The following is a 22,377-nucleotide window of genomic DNA, read 5'->3' as shown; positions in this document are numbered from 1 at the left end:
TTGGATCTAAAAAAAACAAAAGCGGAAGTAAGTCCAATAAAGTATATATCATATCAGTGGACAATTCACATATAGTTAAACAGGTTACTTTCACATACAGACTCCTTCTACAGAACTTTCCATGAGTAAAATGCCTTTGTTCACAAGATAATCATGTGGAAGTGAATCGCATGTAAATCATAAATCTAGCAGCACCCGACAGCTCCATGAGATTATCATACATGCATTATTCTCTGGGATGTAGCCTATTGCATTATCGCTGTAATTTAAGTCATGCTCTCGAGTGTAACACGATTACAATGCAGGCTTCATCAGCAATTCTCTTTGAGGAATAGAGGCAGGGTTTATTTTTTACAGCTGCAACAGTGTGGAGAACTACCTCCAGAGCAGACAGGTGACGTTAAACTAGAGGAATCAGTGGAAACAGGATGTTGAAATGATAGAGTTTGATGCAGGAAGACTCTCCAGTTACCGATTGTGATATACAGCACATCTGTCAATGCCATGTACACTGAACATCCCTTGCAATGTCCTTTTGTATGGAGGCAAATTATTTCACGATATTTGAGGGAGTTACAATTAACTGATTATTTGTCAGATGGATTTGCTGCATGTTCACGGTGAATTAGTGTGTACTTGTAAAAGACCTAATCTTAAGAACCTTTAATTCAAGCAACTTCGTGTCGAAGCTAATCTGTCATGCCGATTCTTTCATGAAACTTCAATTAATGTGTATACTATGACATGTGAACTAAAGTAACAAAATACAATCCGTCTTTCTTTAACTTCTTTTGACATAAATATATGTTTTTGTGTTGGTCACATGTTGGTGGTGAAGTGTGGGGTTAATGATCACCTCAATAATTACATATTGCCATTTTTTGAATTCATTTGTCAAAGAAAAATAACAGGCTTAGGAATGAAACTTGAGGAACATGTAACTTGGAAGACACACTTCCTATCCATGCCAAGCTTTATATTAAGTTTGCTTCACTAATTGCATCATTCACTGCCTTGAGGGACATATAAGGGATTTAGTGAGTATATTATATTTGGGGCAGATAACCAACATATTGTTTGTTTGGGAACAATAGAATGTTATTTGTTTATGGTTACCAATTGGTCTGATCTTACAGGAAGGAGTTGTATAACACTTGAGGGATCATAATTACAGTAAATGGCCAAGAGAGGGTAAATTCACAGGAAGAGGTGAGAGACAAGGGAAAAATGGTGAGGGATTGATTTGGATAAGTGTAGTAGTGAAGGAAAAATGTAGGCAAAAGGAAAAACTGAAGGAACAATGGGCAAGGGACAAAAGGTTGGAATGAAATAACAGAAGCGCTTCATGGGAATACGGTAGGGAAGACTTGAGGAATAAACATGATAAAGTGACAAATACTGGAATGGTTGTATAACAGAAGGAGTTTATATAATGGTTACAGGAAGGAGTTGTAGTCTAACACTTGAGGGGCAGAGTAAGGGAAGAGGTGAGTGAGTTTAGTTTTACCCCACACTTGTATAACACTTGAGGGACAGCAATATTTAATGGTTACAGCTGTATAACACTTTGAGGGACTCCAGTAGGGAAGAGGTGAATGAGTGAGTGATGGAAATATAATCAAGTGAAAGAGGTTGGGATATGAGTGAAAGGAACAGGTTTGGCAGTTTAGGAAGAAAAGGGAACATGCAGATGAGGGAACAAGAGAGTCAACAATTGTGAGGGATCAAGCCAACAGACTTTCCTGGGAACTGCTGAGGAAAAAAGTGAAAACTGTTCTATCCAGGTTTGGCACAAGATGGATAAGGTAGAGAACAAGGTCATTGTGGGTCTACACTTTAAACATAACTTCTATCCTTATAAGATGGATAAGGTGAGACAAGGTCATGTCCAGGCAACTGGTTTTAAGCCTAACTTAACCATTTCAGAAACTGTCTATACCTCTGTCCACGAAACTGCACATGAGCTCATCCTCAAAATCGTCCATAAACTCATCCTCGTAAGTGTCCCTACGGTCATCTTCACTGGCATGGTCCTGCTGACTGGCATGGTCCTGCTGACTGGCATGGTCCTGCTCACAGGCATGGTCCTGCTCACAGGCATGGTCCTGCTCACTGGCATGGTCCTGCTCACAGGCATGGTCCTGCCCACTGGCATGGTCCTGCTCACTGGCATGGTCCTGCTCACTGGCATGGTCCTGCTCACTGGCATGGTCCTGCTCACAGGCATGGTCCTGCTCACTGGCATGGTCCTGCTCACAGGCATGGTCCTGCTCACTGGCATGCAGACCTTCCAGAGGAGACGTGGACAGTAACAACTGCACCTCCATCAAGTCAACAATGTTGTAACACCAAAGTAAAGCTACACCCTACAGCTCACAAGTATCCAAACAGACTGACCACCAGCGTGGAAGCAGGACTCTCTCTATCACGTTTATATTGGCACTTGTGACATAACTGTGTAGCTTGTCAACACAAACTCCTCTCCTTCTCACTCCTGCATTTCATGCATGCATTAGTGAAATAGAACAGCATTATCTCAGTCTTGTAAACAAAACTGATGATAACCTGTCTGTCTGAAGGATGCATGGCAGTGGTTAAAGGGGACTTGTTCCCTCACCCTGTAACAGCAGTCACACTCACATTAGAATGTATCACTTACAGCAGTCACACTTGTAGCAATATTCCAGCAACATCACATTAGAATGTATGACAGTAGCTAAAGGGCATTTGTTCCCTCACCCTGTGAGAACAGTCACGCTTGCAGCAATATTCCAGCAACATCACATTAGAATGTATGGCAGTAGCTAAAGGGCACTTGTTCCCTCACCCTGTGACAACAGTCACTCTTGCAGCAATATTCCAGCAACATCACATTAGAATGTATGGCAGTAGCTAAAGGGCACTTGTTCCCTCACCCTGTGACAACAGTCACGCTTGCAGCAATATTCCAGCAACATCACATTAGAATGTATGGCAGTAGCTAAAGGGCATTTGTTCCCTCACCCTGTGACAACAGTCACACTTGCAGCAATATTCCAGCAACATCACATTTGAGTGTATGGCAGAAGCGAGCCGTAAAGGGCACTTGTTCCCTCACCCTGTGACAACAGTCACGCTTGCAGCAATATTCCAGCAACATCACATTATAATTATGGCAGTAGCTAAAGGGCATTTGTTCCCTCACCCTGTGACAAGTCACACTTGCAGCAATATTCCAGCAACATCACATTATAATTATGTCAGTAGCTAAAGGACACTTGTTCCCTCACCCTCTGACAAATCACACTTACAGCAATATTCCAGCAACATTTGCAAATGTAAAACTGGTAAAAGCCCCCTGTGATCATTATACCAACAGTCACACTTACAGTAACCCATCATTATACCAGTAACGGCTGTTATGATCCACTTGCATATTCAGTGAAATGAACCGTATTCCTTCATGAATTCAATTTGTTAGACACAAACACTAGAGTTGAATTTTCATTACTTCTTTAAAAAAGAGAATGTCCTTCACTTAAATTTGTCTGTTATTATCAAACCTAGATATGCAAAACAGCAGATACCCAAGCCAGGCATTGTAATAGTCAACACTCTTAAATATTTTGGTTGACAGTAATGAGGTCATCAGTCATTGTCACAGCAAATTATCATCTAAATTCATGCCAGATAACTCATTATTTTATTTCATTGAATATATTGAAAATACATCAACTGGTGACATGTTATGGTATTCATGAAAAATATTCATATTCATTACCCGATATAAATCATATGTATCATGTTGGCCTCAATGTGGATTCCTCGCAGCCCTAGCACCAAGTAGGAACTCTGGCCATCGGCATAATGTACAAACGTTTCAACCACTGAGGTATTTAACCACTCCTATGTTATCAAGCCACAAGGATACAAGAAGACTAGAGTAAATACACAATAAGATGCTTCAATTCATATTTCATAAAGTTGTAGTTTGAAATTAAGCTATGGTTCTCTATCACAGTAATTTCCCATTATTTACAAATATTCTATTTTTTCTCCAGGTCACATAATGCTGATGAAAAAGAATAAATTCCTCCTGTATATACTTGTGATACATTTTCTATTATACACTGGATATACCATGTTCTTACCAACAATTCTGGGGAAATATAAGGATCTCAAAAAAGCTACTTGTAAATACATCAAGAAAGAAACATTGACATCTCAGGCAATTAGATCTAAGTACCTAACAATGCTTAACGATTGACTGATTGATCATTAAACGTTTAATTGGTGTTTGGGCAACTAGGCCCATTTACACCCTGACCATCATAAGATTACCTAAGTTCCTAAAATTTCATAGATTTGCAAAACTGCCACATGCTTTAATATAACCATGAATTACATTCTAAACTTCACGGTGAACAATATTTCTTGAACATAATCGTCTAGCCAATGTGGGGTCAATATTGAGAGCTGTAAGAGATTCCACCATGATTAATATGAGGAGGCATTTCCTCACAGACATGAAGTACCAGTATAAAAACTTACTGCAACACTGTACATACAGATGGAAACACAACACAGAACCAGATAGACACATCTATGACAATCTTCACTCAGACAGCATGAAGGAACAAACATTGAGACAAAAACCCAAAAGAAAAGCACAGCAACACTGACAACTTGAAGATCATAGAAGAAAAACAAATGGCCACCCTATATCTAACACCAATCTCACCTTTTTCATGAAGTTCCCTGTTGATGTTCTCAATGACTGAGGCGAACCTCTGCTGATTGTAGGCGAGACACTCCATGTTGAGGCCAAGTCCTCGATGTCACGGCCCGCTGAGTCCACAGAATAGTAACTCAATACAAAATGTTCACACACACGTCACATCAGCAATGATGATAAGCATTTTAGTTCTCCAAATAAATCATTACATATGATGTAACATCCAACAAGATGTGTTCAGAAGTAAAAGGTCATTATATCAGATGGTCAGATCCAGCACAGTATACACTGGAACCCTGGTTTGCTGGGAGCAGTGGGGACACTATGTCAAGAAACACCCAACAGTCCATGTAAACTGTCCATTCTTTGGCATGTGTTCAAAATTCAAAAGTTCCAAGTTATTGGTAACAACTCTGAAATGAAGAAAGATTCCAATATATTTTGGTCACATCCATATTGAAGTCAGAAGTTATTGAGGGAAGGATTATGAAGCTGTGATACGTGGATCATTTTCAGTGTGTACAGATCCAGTTGTTACTTCAATAACAAAACATCTACTGAAAACTTAAATGTATATATAAGATTGAACAATGACACAACACAACAATTACGTTAATTAGTTTTCCCTTTTTGTCTTCGAGCAAACTGAAACCTCTTCATTGGGGATATTATATGATTGCTGCAACAAGCTGTGGACCGATAACTTCCCTACGCCTCGTGGTCTAACTAACAGTTGAGCTAACCTTTGTAGTCGAAACAGAAACAACAGAACTGACATGTTAACCACAAATTGTGACTGAAGGATATTGCAATGTATCAAACATGAGTCAGACTTCAAAGGAAGAAATGTCCTGTGATGTGTATTTGCACATGATGTCATGATGTCTGATATGATAAAGTCTCACTGTCAAAATATTTTAAACTTAAATATCTTGGATACATGAAGACCCACAAAACTTGATCCATCTCCAATACAGCTTCATTGTTGAGAACAATATGTTGGGAACAGAGTAATGACCATCTGAGATGCCCACCTCCAACACAATCTCATGTCCCTTTCCAGCAAGCAGCTTCAGCTTTAGGTGTCGGAAAACTGAATTGGATCCAGAAGAAGTTAAAACTGTAGACTGGTTACTGATACCACCATCGACAGACAATTTCCCCTGGAGCTAAAACTACAATGCACTCAAAATATCTTTGGATCAGAACTTTGCCTCTCATATAAGTCCATGGTGGATAACCCAGTTGAACATATCAAAAGGTTACCAAAATATTCACAATACATGAAAGTGTGTAACATGGATGTTCCATCAGCACTGCCAGTGAAACTGCCCATTTATACACAATTCAAAAGCTGAAGCATCGTCACAGGTAATAAAAATCTCACAAAATCCCTCCAACTGCCATTTGTCTACAGAGGAACAAACGTGAACTTAACATTGATTTATTGATCCCGTAGCTCCTAACCTGACTTCAGTTCCTACTGCCACTTAGATGAGGAGCCGTCATAAGTAAAATCTCAAAATATGTAATGGTTTATTCCTACAGTATGGGTTTTCCCACATTTGAGAATCTGTTTCTTATCACACTTTACAACCAATCAATACCTCAAACGACTAACACACCATAAGCATTCAACCAGTACTGAATAGCATTAACAAATCAGTAACCATCTTGAAAGCTTTGAAGACCAAGCACTTATCTTGTATTCATACTGTTGATCACACATCAGAACCCCACGCAAAAATCACAAAAGTGTAACCCCATGATGCATCATCTCAAGGATGCTTGTAGCTTACCTCCCTTGAAGACACTGAATTTCAGCATCTGAATCAGGGCAGGAGTATTGGACAGAATGGCTTGGGGAGATTGTAGAGCAGGAAAACATGGTTCATTAAGTTCCTTGAAACTTATTGGTTTTTTATGCTGTACAGCGGTCTGTATATAATTGAGCCTTGACCAGACAATCCAGCGATATTTTGAGCAATGATCCACGAGTATACAGCAAGTCCGACCACTTATTCCATATGGTTGTCAGCTGGGGACCTGGTCTCACCCAGAATTCCTTTGGGTGCAACAAATGAAGATCAGGTGGTTATAAGATGTGACTTGGTTGATAACATGTCATCACCTCATACATCCCTACATCATGTGGGTGTGGATAGAGCCATCACATCGTACATCCCTACATCATGTGGGTGTGGATAGAGCCATTAAACAATGGCCCAGAGGATCACCCACAGGCAGCTGTGTTACATCTTGAATGTTCCTGACTGAACTAACTCGCTCACTTTTACGCTTTGTGTCGGATCTCAGATTCCAAAACAATTTGCTGTCTGACTATCATAGGATTGCATTACTAATATTCTATAATAACAAACTTCCCGACAAAGCATCGTCTGCCAGCTTGTTATAACGGAATTATGTTATATGGTCATGTGATGTGTATGTGATGTGTGTGCAATGTGTGTGCAATTTGTGTGTGTGTGTGTGTGTGTGTGTGTGTGTGTGTGTGTGTGTGTGTGTGTGTGTGTGTGTGTGTGTGTGTGTGTGTGTGTGTGTGTGTGTGTGTGTGTTGTCTTGTCTATGTATGGGGTGAGGTGTGGGGGGGGGAGTGGGTTTTGTTTTGTTTTTTCGATGTGTGTGTGGTATGTGTGTGGTGTGTTTGATGTGTGTGTATATGTGAACAAAATCAAATGGATGCAAATGCACACATGGAAATTATCAATACTATCGTTAGCTATAAGAAAGGAACTATCGAAGGTCGTCTGGCTCTATATCCGTCTGATGTTAGGCAATTTCAGACTATTCTGTTGGACAAATGACGATGTGAAAGCCACTCTGTCTTTAACACACTATTCAACATGAATGGATAAATTGTTGTGAGTCTGTGATGGGTTGTATGCTCCCTGCTAGTTCTCAGTTGTGGTCGACCTGTCATAAGACTGCTGATGTTTTCAGGCCCCTAATGACATGCCAGCATAACAATAACTTTAAAAGTTGTCAGTTGAGGAGGCACCAATTTGTTTGTGAACAATAAAATCAATTGATTTTTCCAAGTTGTGTATTGGCAAGAACATTTCACTGAAACTTGATATTTGCTTAATGACAGGTACACATATTGCACAGGATCCTCGCCTTTGATATTAGAATGTGCATATCTGAAATGACTGTATGGTGCATCATAAGATATGAATATAAATGGCTATATGTGGTTAAAAATCGTAGGTATTGGGAAACGTTTTTCCTTGAATATACTTCAGTTGAAAAATAATTTGAAAGACTTCATAATTTGAATATATACTTATCACAGACATATCTTCAGTCAAGATCAATCATGACTGTTCTCAAAACTTGGACTTTCACGATATTGTCCAATCTACCATCTAATCACCTAACTGCATTTATTTGACCACTTCATTTAATGTCAATCCATTCCATCCAATCAGAATGTCAATTAATCTTTACTACCGGACAGATTAGTAATGTGAGCCAATCAGAATCTGCAAAGACGGCACTTCCATGACCAAAATAGACTGGGCATAATTATTTAGCCAGCCTGGAGGTATTCTTGCAATTAAAACAGAGTCAAATGGCTGATAAACCATCACAGAGTTTGCCAGAGTTGTCACAGAACATTCTTTGACCAGATAATAGAAAACTGAGCACACTTTGATAAGGCTTATCTGCCATATTCCAGAATTCCTGGTTAAGTCTGCACCAACTGCCACCGATGGCTCCCTGTACTTTGGGGGAGAAGAGTGTCCATTTTCAATGCATCTTGTAGCATCAACACAGAACCAAACACTATATATCCAACCTGAGACCTGTGGCAAGTATCTTGAGTCAGGAACAGGGTTCATCTGTTATCAGCTCTCATTATTTGGTCTAGTGAGAATATTTGCACATAATTACTTGCTTTCGTTAATTCATCAGCGGGGCCATTATCATGATAAACATCTGATCTAACCTAGTCCACAATTGTCAGCAAAGAAATCGTTCTAATACTACCTAATTATAATGCAAACCCCAAGAAGTGGGGAGATGAGACCACCCTTCCACACACATACCCCACACACACCTTTTGAAGTGTACTGACAGTGAGTGAGTGAGTGAGTTTAGTTTTACGCCGCACTCAGCAATATTCCAGCTATATGTCAGCGGTCTGTAAATAATCGAGTCTGGACCAGACAATCCACTGATCAACAGCATTGACATCGATCTGCACAACTGGGAACCGATGACACGTGTCAACCAAGTCAGTGAGCCTGACCACCTGATCCCGTTAGTCGCCTCTTACGACAAGCATGGGTTACTGAAGGTTCATTCTAACCCAGACCTTCACGGGTAAGTGTACTAATAACACATTAACTATCATTATAATGAACTTAAGGGATCACTAATTTTAGCTTGTTATATGCATTGAGTAAAATAGGAAGCAAGTGGCTGGGGCTAAAAATTCATATAATGTGTTCGTTAAAAACACAGTTTACTATACATCATATTTAAAATAAATTGAACGAGGTTGTGAACAATTAAAGTACACACATAACAACACCATTAACTCATATGGTGATCCAATGTTAAGGAGTTTAAATGATTACTGAAAGTAAATTATCACATCACAACCCTCCTCAAGGCAGCATCAGTGCTTCAAGCAAACGTACACGGAATAATACTTAAAGCCTGGCATCAACCTTCAGATGATGATTTCAAACTAACAGGGGCCTCCTGCAGCGTGTTGTATAGGATTGCCATAACACTTACTTCATCATATTTATCAAGGGTCCCACATCTGAAAATGTGTGTGATCTCATTGACTTTGGTTTGCCACCAATATTTCCTGAGTGAACTGCGACGGGGAATGTTATCTACCACACACTGACCTGATGAAGGGGCCCAGGAAGGATCAATAATGAACATGCTGTGAGGGGATAGCTTCTGACACTGTTTTCCTAATTATCAGTGAAATTGCTGGGTAATCTTCACTGTATCTGTTTATTTTATGCTGCTGTCAGCAATATACTAGCGATAACGTTGAGGCCTGAACCGCACCTCAATATAACCAGGTTTTGATGTTAGTATTGACAATGTCCATTGGATTACAGTAAGACAAAATCTGCCTTAAAACCAGGGTTTTACGGGACGTGTGATTCCTGTGTATTGGACACAGAAATTTGATGAAGTACCCCCAAATAAAACCCTGTGCATCCTTGTGGACGCATTATAATTTATTTTATGTCAAAGAACTTTCTGAGTTTGTAATGATATCTCATATGAAAATATAAACATTCTGTTAACATCATTATGCTAATGATATTGAAACTAATACATATTATAACATAATCATTATCAAATGGGAAGCATCCATGATCAATGATTTCAAGTAAATTGATGGACTCCCAATTTTGGAAATGGACTCTCAAAATGCATATGCCCTGAGTCCCCACGACTCCAAGAAGACCTATCAACCCAGTTATGGATATGAATACACAATGCCATATAGAAAGTGATCAAATGTAACATATGTTATATTGGGGATTACGTTTTCAGTAAAGCACATATTCTAGTACTTTTTGTTAGGCTGAGTGACATCCAAGATTCGAACCCTCACTCTCAGAGTCAGGGCCTAGATTTTCGAAGCTCTCTTAGCGCTAAGATAGTCGTAAGTGCCATACATTAACATTAACTATCTTAGCAATAAGAGAGCTTCGAAAATCTAGGCCCACACACCTACAACTATCTTAGTGCTAAGAGAGCTTCGAAAATCTAGGCCCACACACCCACAACTATCTTAGCGCTAAGAGAGCTTCAAAAATCTAGGCCCACGCACCTAATCGCCAACCCACAAAGTCAGCAATGAAACCACTCAGCCAGTAGAAGCCACGGTGGGTTTTCTTAACGTCTTTCCTTGTTCATATTCAGCATCTCCAAATAAGACCTCAGAGTTTACATCATATCGACCACACTTCATCTTTTCCCTATTTAATCTATTTGAGGGTTTTCAAACATGACCAACTTTTACTATGAACATATTTATCTGGAAAAAAAATGTAACAAACAACTGTATTTCCAACTTCAAAACTTTCCAGACAAGACTGGTTTCTTCTCACCATCACCGCGGCCTCGCTATTGATTCAACCTCCTACACAAGGAGTATACTATGACTAAATGGGGTTACAGATCCGACCAAGTACCCAGTCTTGTAGCTACACATACACCATGTATATCGATCTGTCAGTGATCTACAACCCTTCTCTTTAACATACAACACACATCGACAATGGCTACTGTTGGCAAATTGGACATCACCCAAATCATTCCTTCCCTCAGGGCTTGAAAAATCATTTGTGTTTTAAACCCAGGCTTTCATTTTAACTTTTCTAAAGAATTAATCATTCTGTTTCAGTCGCTTTCCATTTTACAAATTACTTCCACATTGCAATGTATTGCTGTTGCAGAAGAGGGCTGATTTTTTTATTTATCTCGCTTTGATGCTTTATATATAAATCATTTAAGTGTAGATGTAGAATCTGCCCAAATGTTATCCACGCACAGACTTCAAGAGATGGAACAGACCACATGAACCAAATTAAAAGCTATTGTAAAGCTAATAATGAACTCATGCCTCTTAAAAGAGATTTCTGTATTTCATTCAATTAAGTCACCAGATCCAGAATCTGAGTAAACATACATTATAAGCAGTTGTCACTCAAACACAACTAATCACATTTCTAAAATTCCAAAAATAGCTTTAATGATGTATATTGGAAACAAATGGGTTTTTCTCAAATTAGTTGTAACTGAATTCTAAGATGAAACACTTCTAAAAGCATTGTTGAATATCCGGAACATTTGATACACATGCTAACCATGCTAACAATAACGGAACAATTCCGACTCCAAAACGTCGTACAAACTAGAAACAGAAATCTCCCTCAGGATCACCTTATTAATATTACCACCACAAAAACTCTTCTCAAACATAACACTAAGCTGATCAACGGTTTTGCATTCTACACTTAAATCAGGGATTTCACCGCACATGAGATTCCCAGAGCTCAATGTACCTAATGGACATGTTTCCCACTAACGATGCTCTCACGCTTAATGCATACGACTTTTATTTCAGAATGAGGTAGCAGAGGCAATTTTAAGCCAATTTGCTAAGTGGTTCCGGGATCTTGTCGTCATGGTTTCAGGGAAACGCAATGTGAAATCATATCAGTATATACAGTACCTGGATTAAACCCTGGTGATATGAATACGTAATTTCCTATATTCATTCCAATCACATTTGCAGAGGGAGCTGAATTGTAACATCCCACAGAGTGGCTGCATGAGTCGACATCAGGTCTACTACTTACCACCGTACCATCGAGTGGAAAGGAAACACACTAGGGAACAAGCACTGTGATGATGAGACTGATGTATGTGTAGACCCTGGGCTTACAGAACAGGTCCCCAGTACTGGAGCTCTAACAAGATAGTCTGGCTACGTATTTTAAAACCAAGGTCATCCTACAATAGACATTCTAGAGCAGAACAGGTCTTCACTACACACAGAGCTCTAACTATAGTCTGGCAGGATACAATATATACATCTTCAAACCAAGGTCATCCTACAATAGACATTCTAGAGCAGAACAGGTCTTCACTACACACAGAGCTCTAACTACAGTCTGGCAGGATACAATATATACATCTTCAAACCAAGGTCATCCTACAATAGACATTCTAGGGCAGAACAAGTCTTCACTACACACAGAGCTCTAATATAGTCTGGCAGGATACAATATATACATCTTGAAACCAAGGTCATCCTACAATAGACATTCTAGAGCAGAACAGGTCTTCACTACACACAGAGCTCTAATATAGTCTGGCAGGATACAATATATACATCTTCAAACCAAGGTCATCCTACAAAAGACATTCCTCTTCACACATAGAGCTCTAACTATAGTCTAGCAAGATACAGAATACATCTTCAAACCAAGGTCTTCCTACAATACATTCTACAGAGCTCTTCACTACACACAGAGCTCTAACTATAGTCTGGCAAGATACAATATATACATCTTGAAACCAAGGTCATCCTACAATAGACATTCTACAGCAGAATAGGTCTTCACTACACACAGAGCTCTAACTATAGTCTGGCATACAATATATACATGGGTCATCCTACAATAGACATTCTACAGCAGAATAGGTCTTCATACAATATCTAACTATAGTCATCAATTATACATCTTGAAACCAAGGTCATCCTACAATAGACATTCTACAGCAGAACAGGTCTTCACTACACACAGAGCTCTAACTATAGTCTGGCAAGATACAATATATACATCTTGAAACCAAGGTCATCCTACAATAGACATTCTACAGTATATATTCTAGAGCAGAACAGGTCTTCACTACACACAGAGCTCTAACTATAGTCTGGCAAGATACAATATATACATCTTGAAACCAAGGTCATCCTACAAAAGATCTTCTTTTGACAACTTGATACAGACTGAAAAGAAAATTAAGAGGTCTATTGTGGTGGTTGCATGATACAATGACCTGTACCCAAATTAAGATGACATTGTGACCATACAATCCACAACACTCCTACAACAGACATAATGAATCAGATTACAAGGACGTGCTTGTGGATACATTTCACAACACCTGCACGGCAAATGGAACCGTCGGTTATATTACATAGTGATAATATAAATCAATCAGCACTAAACCCAAGCTTTGCTAAGATACAAATATTGATCTTCTATCACGAAAGCAAGACAACTATCTAAGCACTACATGATTGCATGAAATAATTTAGTCACATATCCAGCGGATTATATATATCCAGGAGACAGATGATTACACCTCAAACAGTGTGAAATATTTCAGTGATGTTTCTTCAGGATTACATAAATCCAAGATGAGACCATTACCCCATGATAACAGCTCAGTGTTACTTCTACATCAATGTAGCAGTATTAGGAGGTGGCCTGCATGCTGACACCACCATCAGTTTTAAACACCATGGAAAGAAAGCAGGGCTATACCGTACAGTTCAATATCGCTTAAAGGCACTGCCACAATACCTGCTACATGTATGACAGCAGAGACACCCTAATGGAACCTCTGTCGATGGATGCCCTGAGGAATAACAGAAGTCTTGAGAACAACTTCCCAGAAAATATTTTGTTAATCTTGGAATGAAGCCTTTCAAGACACTATACTTTAAACAAGACTGATGTTGTAAGAATTCACTCGCATATAATGATATAAGGCTAATGACTCGTTTCATCGGCGTTGGTGTTCATGTTGCGGGAGGTTGAGGAGCTTCGGCAAAAGAAAAACACCATTGTCTTGGACGCATCATTCTGATACAGTGATAATACCAATCACAAACAAGTCATAAACTCATACAGCCATGCACTAACTCAAACTTGTTCAGCTCAACTGCTGTCTAACCATTGAATGAATGAGTTGGGTCTGGTGGACAGTATTTCAGCCATATAACATGGTGTCAATTTAACATGATAAATGTGCCAAAAAAGCCTGATATGAGTGAGTGAGTTTAGATTTATACCGCTTCAAGCAATATTCCAGCAATATCACGGCGCAGAACATTAGAAATGGGCTTCACACATTGTACCCATGTGGGGAATCGAACTTGGGTCTTCAGAGTGATGAGCGAACACTTTAACCACAAGGCTAGCCAACCAACCCTGTCTGAAGATAAACAGGACTAACCCATGTACCGATTGGATGAAACCCTCAAGTACCAGTTTTGTGCTGACAAACTGAAGAAACACATGCAGGCATTGCTAAACCAAGACTAAAACTCACGATTCAAATTCTGAAATGCGAATAAAAACTCTGCAAACTGTCAACCCTTGACAACTGCACCCGACTACCAAGAAAGCATTCATGGACTTGTCAACTTGTTACAAGTGATAACACAGAATTTCACATAACCAAGTGGCACTGTGACCATCTCATCACCAAGCTTTCCTGAAACTCCTGAAAATCCTGACAGTACAGACAACAACCTCCGCAAGAGTGAGTCAGTGAGTGAGTTGGGCTTTACACTGCTTTGAACAATATCCCAGCAATATCATGATGGTAGACGAGAGAAATGGCCTTCACACATTCTCAATCAAACATGGGCCGTGGACAAGATGAGCAAATGCTTTAGCCACAAGGCCACCTCCCCAACCTTTGCATGAAGTGTCATTATAAATCGTCAATCTCATAACCTAATGCTTTAGCCACAAGGCTAACCCACCTCCCCAACCTTCGCATGAAGTGGCATTATAAATCCTCAATCTCATAACACCCACCACCCCAACCTTTGCATGAAGTGGCATTATAAATCCTCAGTCTCATAACCAAATGCTTTAGCCACAAGGCTAACCCACCACCCCAACCTTTTGCATGAAGTGGCATTATAAATCCTCAATCTCATAACCAAATGCTTTAGCCACAAAGCTAACCCACCACCCCAACCTTTGCATGAAGTGGCATTATAAATCCTCAGTCTCATAACCAAATGCTTTACAAGCCACAAGGCTAACCCACCACCCCAACCTTTGCATGAAGTGGCATTATAAATCCTCAATCTCATAACCAAATGCTTTAGCCACAAAGCTAACCCACCACCCCAACCTTTTGCATGAAGTGGCATTATAAATCCTCAGTCTCATAACCAAATGCTTTAGCCACAAGGCTAACCCACCACCCCAACCTTTTGCATGAAGTGGCATTATAAATCCTCAGTCTCATAACCAAATGCTTTTACCACAACCTTTGCATGCTAACCAAATGCATGAAGTGGCATTATAAATCCTCAATCTCATAACCAAATGCTTTAGCCACAAAGCTAACCCACCACCCCAACCTTTGCATGAAGTGGCATTATAAATCCTCAGTCTCATAACCAAATGCTTTAGCCACAAAGCTAACCCACCACCCCAACCTTTGCATGAAGTGGCATTATAAATCCTCAATCTCATAACCAAATGCTTTAGCCACAAAGCTAACCCACCACCCCAACCTTTGCATGAAGTGGCATTATAAATCCTCAATCTCATAACCAAATGCTTTAGCCACAAAGCTAACCCACCACCCCAACCTTTTGCATGAAGTGGCATTATAAATCCTCAATCTCATAACCCAATGCTTTAGCCACAAAGCTAACCCACCACCCCAACCTTTTGCATGAAGTGGCATTATAAATCCTCAGTCTCATAACCAAATGCTTTAGCCACAAGGCTAACCCACCACCCCAACCTTTGCATGAAGTGGCATTATAAATCCTCAATCTCATAACCAAATGCTCATTTTTTCAAAAACTATATATATGTATAGGTTGTCAGTTATTACTCAAATCAAATATTGAATTGCATTCTAAGAAGTTTCTTTGAAACTAACATCAAAACCGGTAACTCAATATTGATAAATATGAAATGCTGGAAATAAATAGTAATGGTTGATACAGATATACCTCCAGCCAGGGATAGCATCGATCAAGTGATGTTTGAAACAAGACCAATTCCAACCTAATTCTGAATGCCAGTGAACTGCCTCCAAATGTAATGATCCTGAAATCTCAGAAGCTCATGTATATAGATTGGCCTTCAGGAGACTTGCACTAAATCATGGCACGGCTCACCCTGGTCATCCACAACCTGATTCAGCAAACTGCCAAAATAACTAGATCTCAGATCTCATACTATGCTTCTGTCTTGGATTACAACCACAGCAAGAACAGGCTGAGGTTTCTTGTCTACAATACTCTCTCGTTATCCCTCCTTCGCTCCTTCTCTCTTTCTCTCTCATATCCAGGCATAAAACTCAGGCCCTCTATAACCATACAGTCACTAAATACCCTACATCAACACTAAACTAGAAACAAGATCAGGCCATTCAAGCAGGACTTCAAGCATATGATATAGTATTTCATTGTTGAACTCTGTTGTCAGTAGTGTTTGTTATCATTGCTTCAGGGGGCGGTGGGGTAGCCTAGTGGTTAAAGCGTTGGCTCGTCACGCCGAAGACCCGGGTTCGAATCCCCACATGGGTACAATGTGTGAAGCCCATTTCTGGTGTCCCCCGCCGTGATGTTACTGGAAAATTGCTAAAAGAACGTAAAACCAAACTCAGTCAGTCAGTCAGTCAGTATCATTGCTTCAGAACTAAGGCTAAGATGCAGTTAATGTTTAGCTTGTTAGATACTTCAAGCCTCAATCAGCAATATCCCAGTTACATAACAGTGGTCTGTAATCAATCAAGTCTGGACCAGACAATACAGTGATTAAAATCCTGAGATTTGTTTGTTTAACGCTACATTGGACAATACTCCAGGTATACGTCAACAGTTTGTACATTATTGAGTCTGGACCAGCCAGTCCAGAGACTGACATCATGAGCTCTGATCTCTATTGAGACAATGACATCTGCCAGAGAGCCTGACCATCTGATCCTGTTAGCTGTCTCTTATGGCACGCATGGGTTGCTGAAGACAAGGATTTACCTAGAGTCCTGTATTTGAGGGCACCTGGGACTCATACTCTTAATTTTCAGGGGTCCTGGACAACAAAATGGGGGTCCCAGACACTTAAATATTATTATTAATACTTTATTGTATTGTGTATCATGGTCATCACATTGTTACAGTAATTAAATTGCAAATAATACCATAACCCAGCTAGTATTTTATGCAAACTCAGTGATAACTTATGGTGTAAATCCCTTGATGAAAAGTTTTATGTGCATAGGATGGGAGGAATTGATATTCTGTAATTAGGAATGATCAGTTCATAAGTCAGATGAGCATGGGAAAAAATATGTGATATTCAGTGAGGAGTGATGAGTGAGTGAGTGCTGAGTCGGAGTGAGCCTGAGTTATTAGAGTGAGTGAGTGAGTGAGTGAGTGAGTGAGTGAGTGAGCAGTGAGTGAGTGACACTATTCCAGTTATACCACCGTATGTCAGCTTCACGTTGAAGAAAAGTCCAATATGGTGAAAGTATCAGACATTTACCACTTTGGTGTAAACCGTGAACACCATATTGTGCAGGCAAACAAAGAAACATAATGGGGAAACCCAGGATTTGAACCCATGATCACAGGTTTCAGGCTTGACTGAGAAAGACAGCTCTGCACAGTGAGTTGCCTCAGAATCAGGGCCACAGGTGCTTCCTAAACTTTATGTCATAACAAGGTATACAACAAAAGTGAATAGAACAGAGGTGGTTGCAATGAGTGAGTGAGTTGAGTTTTATGCCGCTTTTAGCAATATTTCAGCAATATCACGGCAGGGGACACCAGAAAAGGGTTTCACCCATTGTACCCTTGTGGTTAATCGAACCCAGGCCTTTGGCGTGACGAGCAAACACATTAACCACTAGGCTACCCCACCACCCCTGGTTGCAATGAAGGTGCTGTGTATTGTGATGGGTTTAAAAAACCATGACAGACACTCAGTTACGCCAAACGTTCCAGGTGCAATATTGTACTGTGTGCTGACAAATAGTAAGTCTACATCCAATCTGCATAATCTTTGATACTGGAGCCACCATCTTCCAACTGGAGAAACTCAGGAAGCCATTATAAGGGTGGCAGCAGGACATTGTAAGATATTCTTGCTTGTCGACATTTGTCACTAAATATATTGATTTTTGAAACCAAACAATATAAATAGTCTATAAATAATATCAGTTGAGATAAACATATGTCTTCAGACTTGTGTGTATTGAGTATTCTTTGCCAAGAAATTTAATTGACGCCTGACAGCCTCTCAGCCTGAGGTTTTAAATGTTAACATTTCTTGCTCTCAAAATGTAGCCATAAGGAGTACAAAGTCAGAAAGATTTTTGGTATCAAATCCACAATGAACAATGTTTTTCAACCAGTCAGATGGCAGCGCACAATCTCATTCATTTCACAATGCTTAACGCTGGCACGAATGTTAACTACTGACGGTTTAAGTTGATTCGCGTATTGCTATCGACCATGGAACATTGTGATGCATCAACAGTCTATCACTGTCGGATGCACAAACAACGGATAAAGCAAATCAGCATCTTTCCTTCTGGAGTGCATTCTTACACCGGAAAACGTATAATTCTGAATCACAGCAGTTACATAATCAATTAAAAGAGTTAATATAACCTTACATTTTTGTTGTTTGTTTTATGGATCTGCCCACCTTGAAAATAAGAACTCCAGAAAAAATGATGTATCCATTCTTTTTATACAACCAAATAGTAAAGATTGATTTCAAAAACAGAAATAACAGAAGGAATTGTTATTTGACTATATTTCCACCCCTGCATTCACACAGGTACTGAAGGCTTTCTTCCTCAGGACAAATGATTGGTTGTCATGTAAATGATTGGTTGTCATGTAAATGATTGGTTGTCGTGTAAATGATTGTCATGTAAATCATTGGTTGTCATCAAGTGATTAGTTGTCATTTAAATGATTGGTTGTCGTGTTACTCCTTGTCAACAGTCACTCCTAAATGCTGCAACAGTCAGACCAACCAATCCACAAAACTGAAATGCTGCTCTCAGATGTGGGATTTATGTTTATGTTTATCATTGTAGATAGAGCCCTGTGTGTAACAGAGACATTGTAGATAGAGCCCTGTGTGTAACAGAGACATTGTAGATAGAGCCCTGTGTGTAACAGAGACATTGTAGATAGAGCCCTGTGTGTAACAGAGACATTGTAGATAGAGCCCTGTGTGTAACAGAAACATTGTGTGTAACAGAAACATTGTAGATCCCTGTGTGTAACAGAGACATTGTAGCCCTGAATTGTAAAGAGCCATTTGTAACATTGTAGATAGAACTAGAGCATTGTAGTTAGAGCCTATGTGAAACTGAATGAACATTGTAAGTAGAGCCATGTGTGAAACTGTAACATTGTAAGTAGAACCATGTGTGAAACTATAACACTGTAACCAGAGCTATGTGTGAAACTGAGACATTGTAAGTAGAACCCTGTGTGATGCTGAGACATTGTAAGTAGAACCCTGTGTGATGCTGAGACATTGTAAGTAGAACCCTGTGATGTGATGCTGAGACATTGTAAGTAGAACCCTGTGTGATGCTGAGACATTGTGTGACATTGTAAGTAGAACCCTGTGTGATGCTGAGACATTGTAAGTAGAACCCTGTGTGATGCTGAGACATTGTAAGTAGAACCCTGTGTGATGCTGAGACATTGTATGTAGAACCCTGTGTGATGCTGAGACATTGTATGTAGAACCCTGTGTGATGCTGAGACATTGTAGGTAGAACCCTGTGTGAGACATTGTAAGTAGAACCCTGTGTGATGCTGAGACATTGTATGTAGAACCCTGTGTGATGCTGAGACATTGTAAGTAGAACCCTGTGTGATGCTGAGACATTGTATGTAGAACCCTGTGTGATGCTGAGACATTGTATGTAGAACCCTGTGTGATGCTGAGACATTGTATGTAGAACCCTGTGTAAAACCCTGTGTGAGGAGACATTGTGTAGACAGAGATGGCAAATGTGAAAATTAAACAAAAACTTCCCTGTGTAAAAGTTGACATTGTAGACGAGATGGCAAGTTAAACAAAACTTATGGGCTGTCGGACAGGTCCTATTTCATACACTGCTACAAATTAGCTTTTACAACACTATGCCAGGTTAACTTTCAAACATACTTACAATGTCACTTTCATAACAGCTTGTCAACTAAACTCCAAAACATGATATCATTCTTCATGAACACCTGGTGTAATCAATGATTTGCAATGATAGTCATGTAACTTTCATCTCTATTTTGCCTTTTAAATCCAGTGAAATCTAAGTTGGCATTTAGTTATTTTCTAGTGTTGACATTATATATTTACAACATAAAGTCAATTCAACTCCCACATAAACGGAGATGCCCTTTTCAACATAATCGATAGTTTCTTTTTTTACCTTCAAGAAAGTAATTCAATGAAACCTTCAGTGCCTGAATCATGAACTGCAACCACAACACATCATTACCTGGGTATACATACAAGAAGAAACCTTAGACACGCTAAAGCTCGTATGAAAGACACAAAGGCAAACACAAGAAGCCCTAATCCCAATGATGTGTCTGTCAAATCTCTAGAACTTGATAGAACAGACCATAACTACATCAAACACAAATCAGGACAGAAGTTAACCAAATTATCCCAACAGTCTGTCATAAATAATCCTTCCATTACAAGAACATAGTGCTCTATCAATCGTCTCAACCGGTACCCTTCACCGGTCTATAGACCAACTCCCACCACCTGTCATATAAACAACATACCACATGTCCAACAAAATGATCAACGGTGTAGTCAATGGATAGAAGACTGACTTCCTACTACACATACTTTTAACTATCCATTCATCAGGTGGCTGGATAGTATTCTTGGGCCCTTCACACTCCAGTGATCCAGTCAGCTTTGACAGCAGATTCAATAACACTTCAGTCCAATGTTGCTGTCTGCTCTGGATGTCTGTCTGTTTCAGGTCAACACTTTCACACAGGTGTAGCCCAAAGGCTGCCTCTCCCCATTCAACAGTTAGCTGAAGGTCCCAATATCCATCCGGCAGCCTTGCAGGTCTGTTGATGACTAATTCATGCCGATGTAGGGAGGCCTGATCCCGGACCACATGGCCGCACACAGCATCCTAACAGGAACATGTCACTGCCCAGAACTGATCAATACTCTCCTTCCATAAGTCGTGTCATTGTCACTGACTGTCTCACAAGACTGGTACAAATTCCACTGGTTGATCATCAAAACAAACACTGCACTATCTGCAGCACAGGCCTGTGTTATAGTCAAACTTAGTCTGATTTATGCTAATCATCGATCAATAAGCAAAGGGAAGCAATTCGCTTACAGTGGTATTGATCTCAGAGAATGATAGCCATTTAGAGTAGCTTCCCTTTCAGATTCCACCACAGCAAATACTTATGTACTAGAGATGACTAATCTGATATCCTCCAATAATCAGATGCAATAAATGTCACTCAACAGTCTGTGCTTTTAGCATTGGATTCTTGTAAAAAATGAACAGTTCCCATACAGCACAAGAACCACAATGGAACTAAAGCTTCTTGATAGTTGATACTCTTATTTATTACTTTAAGGCTCAACTTGCAAAATACCAAAGAGTAATTTTGATACAATAAAAATTATTTTTCAAAATACACCAGAGTTGTCATTTTCTTACAGGGATGTCCAATACTCAACCTGCTGTTATCACAGTCACTCTGTTCACATCTTATAAAACGAACATCAACTCTCACACTTTAGACACAACTACAATGGCAACAAATGGTTACAGGGATAAAGGCAAGATACTTTATGGATGACAGGGCTCTGTATTGGCAAATGAATTATATTGCAAATTTACTGCGATACAGCGATCCATATTGCGATACATAGCAACAGTGTTCAACAGTGAGTGACACTGATTGTACGTGAGATCCTATTTTCTACATGCCAAGGCCCTTAAAATAATGTTATGGTTCTGCTAACAGCTATCTCAAATATAGGTTGGATAGTTCAGGATTCTGTTTTATATTTATACAATTCATAACATTAAAGTATGTCATTTTGTCAATTCATTATAGGGAAACATGA

The 22,377-nt window shown here is 39.6% G+C and overlaps 1 protein-coding gene across 4 annotated transcripts in view; it reads right to left on the bottom strand.

Moving 5' to 3' along the window:
- Positions 1-22,377, bottom strand: part of LOC124290365 (dystrobrevin beta-like) — a 199,838-nt gene that overhangs the window by 130,609 nt on the left and 46,852 nt on the right. For 2 of the 4 annotated variants that reach the window (XR_006901905.1, XM_046727072.1), the window contains exons 1-2: positions 21,115-21,203; positions 4,721-5,127 (exon numbers count right to left, since the gene is read on the bottom strand). The exons of 1 other annotated variant lie outside the window; for it this stretch is intronic. Coding sequence is in view for 1 of the 3 variants with exons in the window: in XM_046727072.1 (XP_046583028.1) it covers positions 4,721-4,796 (76 nt within the window). In the remaining 2 variants the exon portion in view is untranslated. Of the gene's footprint in view, positions 1-4,720; positions 5,128-21,114; positions 21,413-22,377 lie in introns of those variants that run through there. One more of the 4 variants, XM_046727074.1, reaches the window with a different exon arrangement.

The sequence above is a fragment of the Haliotis rubra genome, unplaced genomic scaffold (assembly GCF_003918875.1).
Source record: "Haliotis rubra isolate DU_JTF1 unplaced genomic scaffold, ASM391887v1 Scf463, whole genome shotgun sequence".
NCBI lineage: Eukaryota > Metazoa > Mollusca > Gastropoda > Lepetellida > Haliotidae > Haliotis > Haliotis rubra.
Note: the sequence above shows the minus strand (reverse complement) of the source record. Positions and strands in the feature narration are given on the sequence as shown.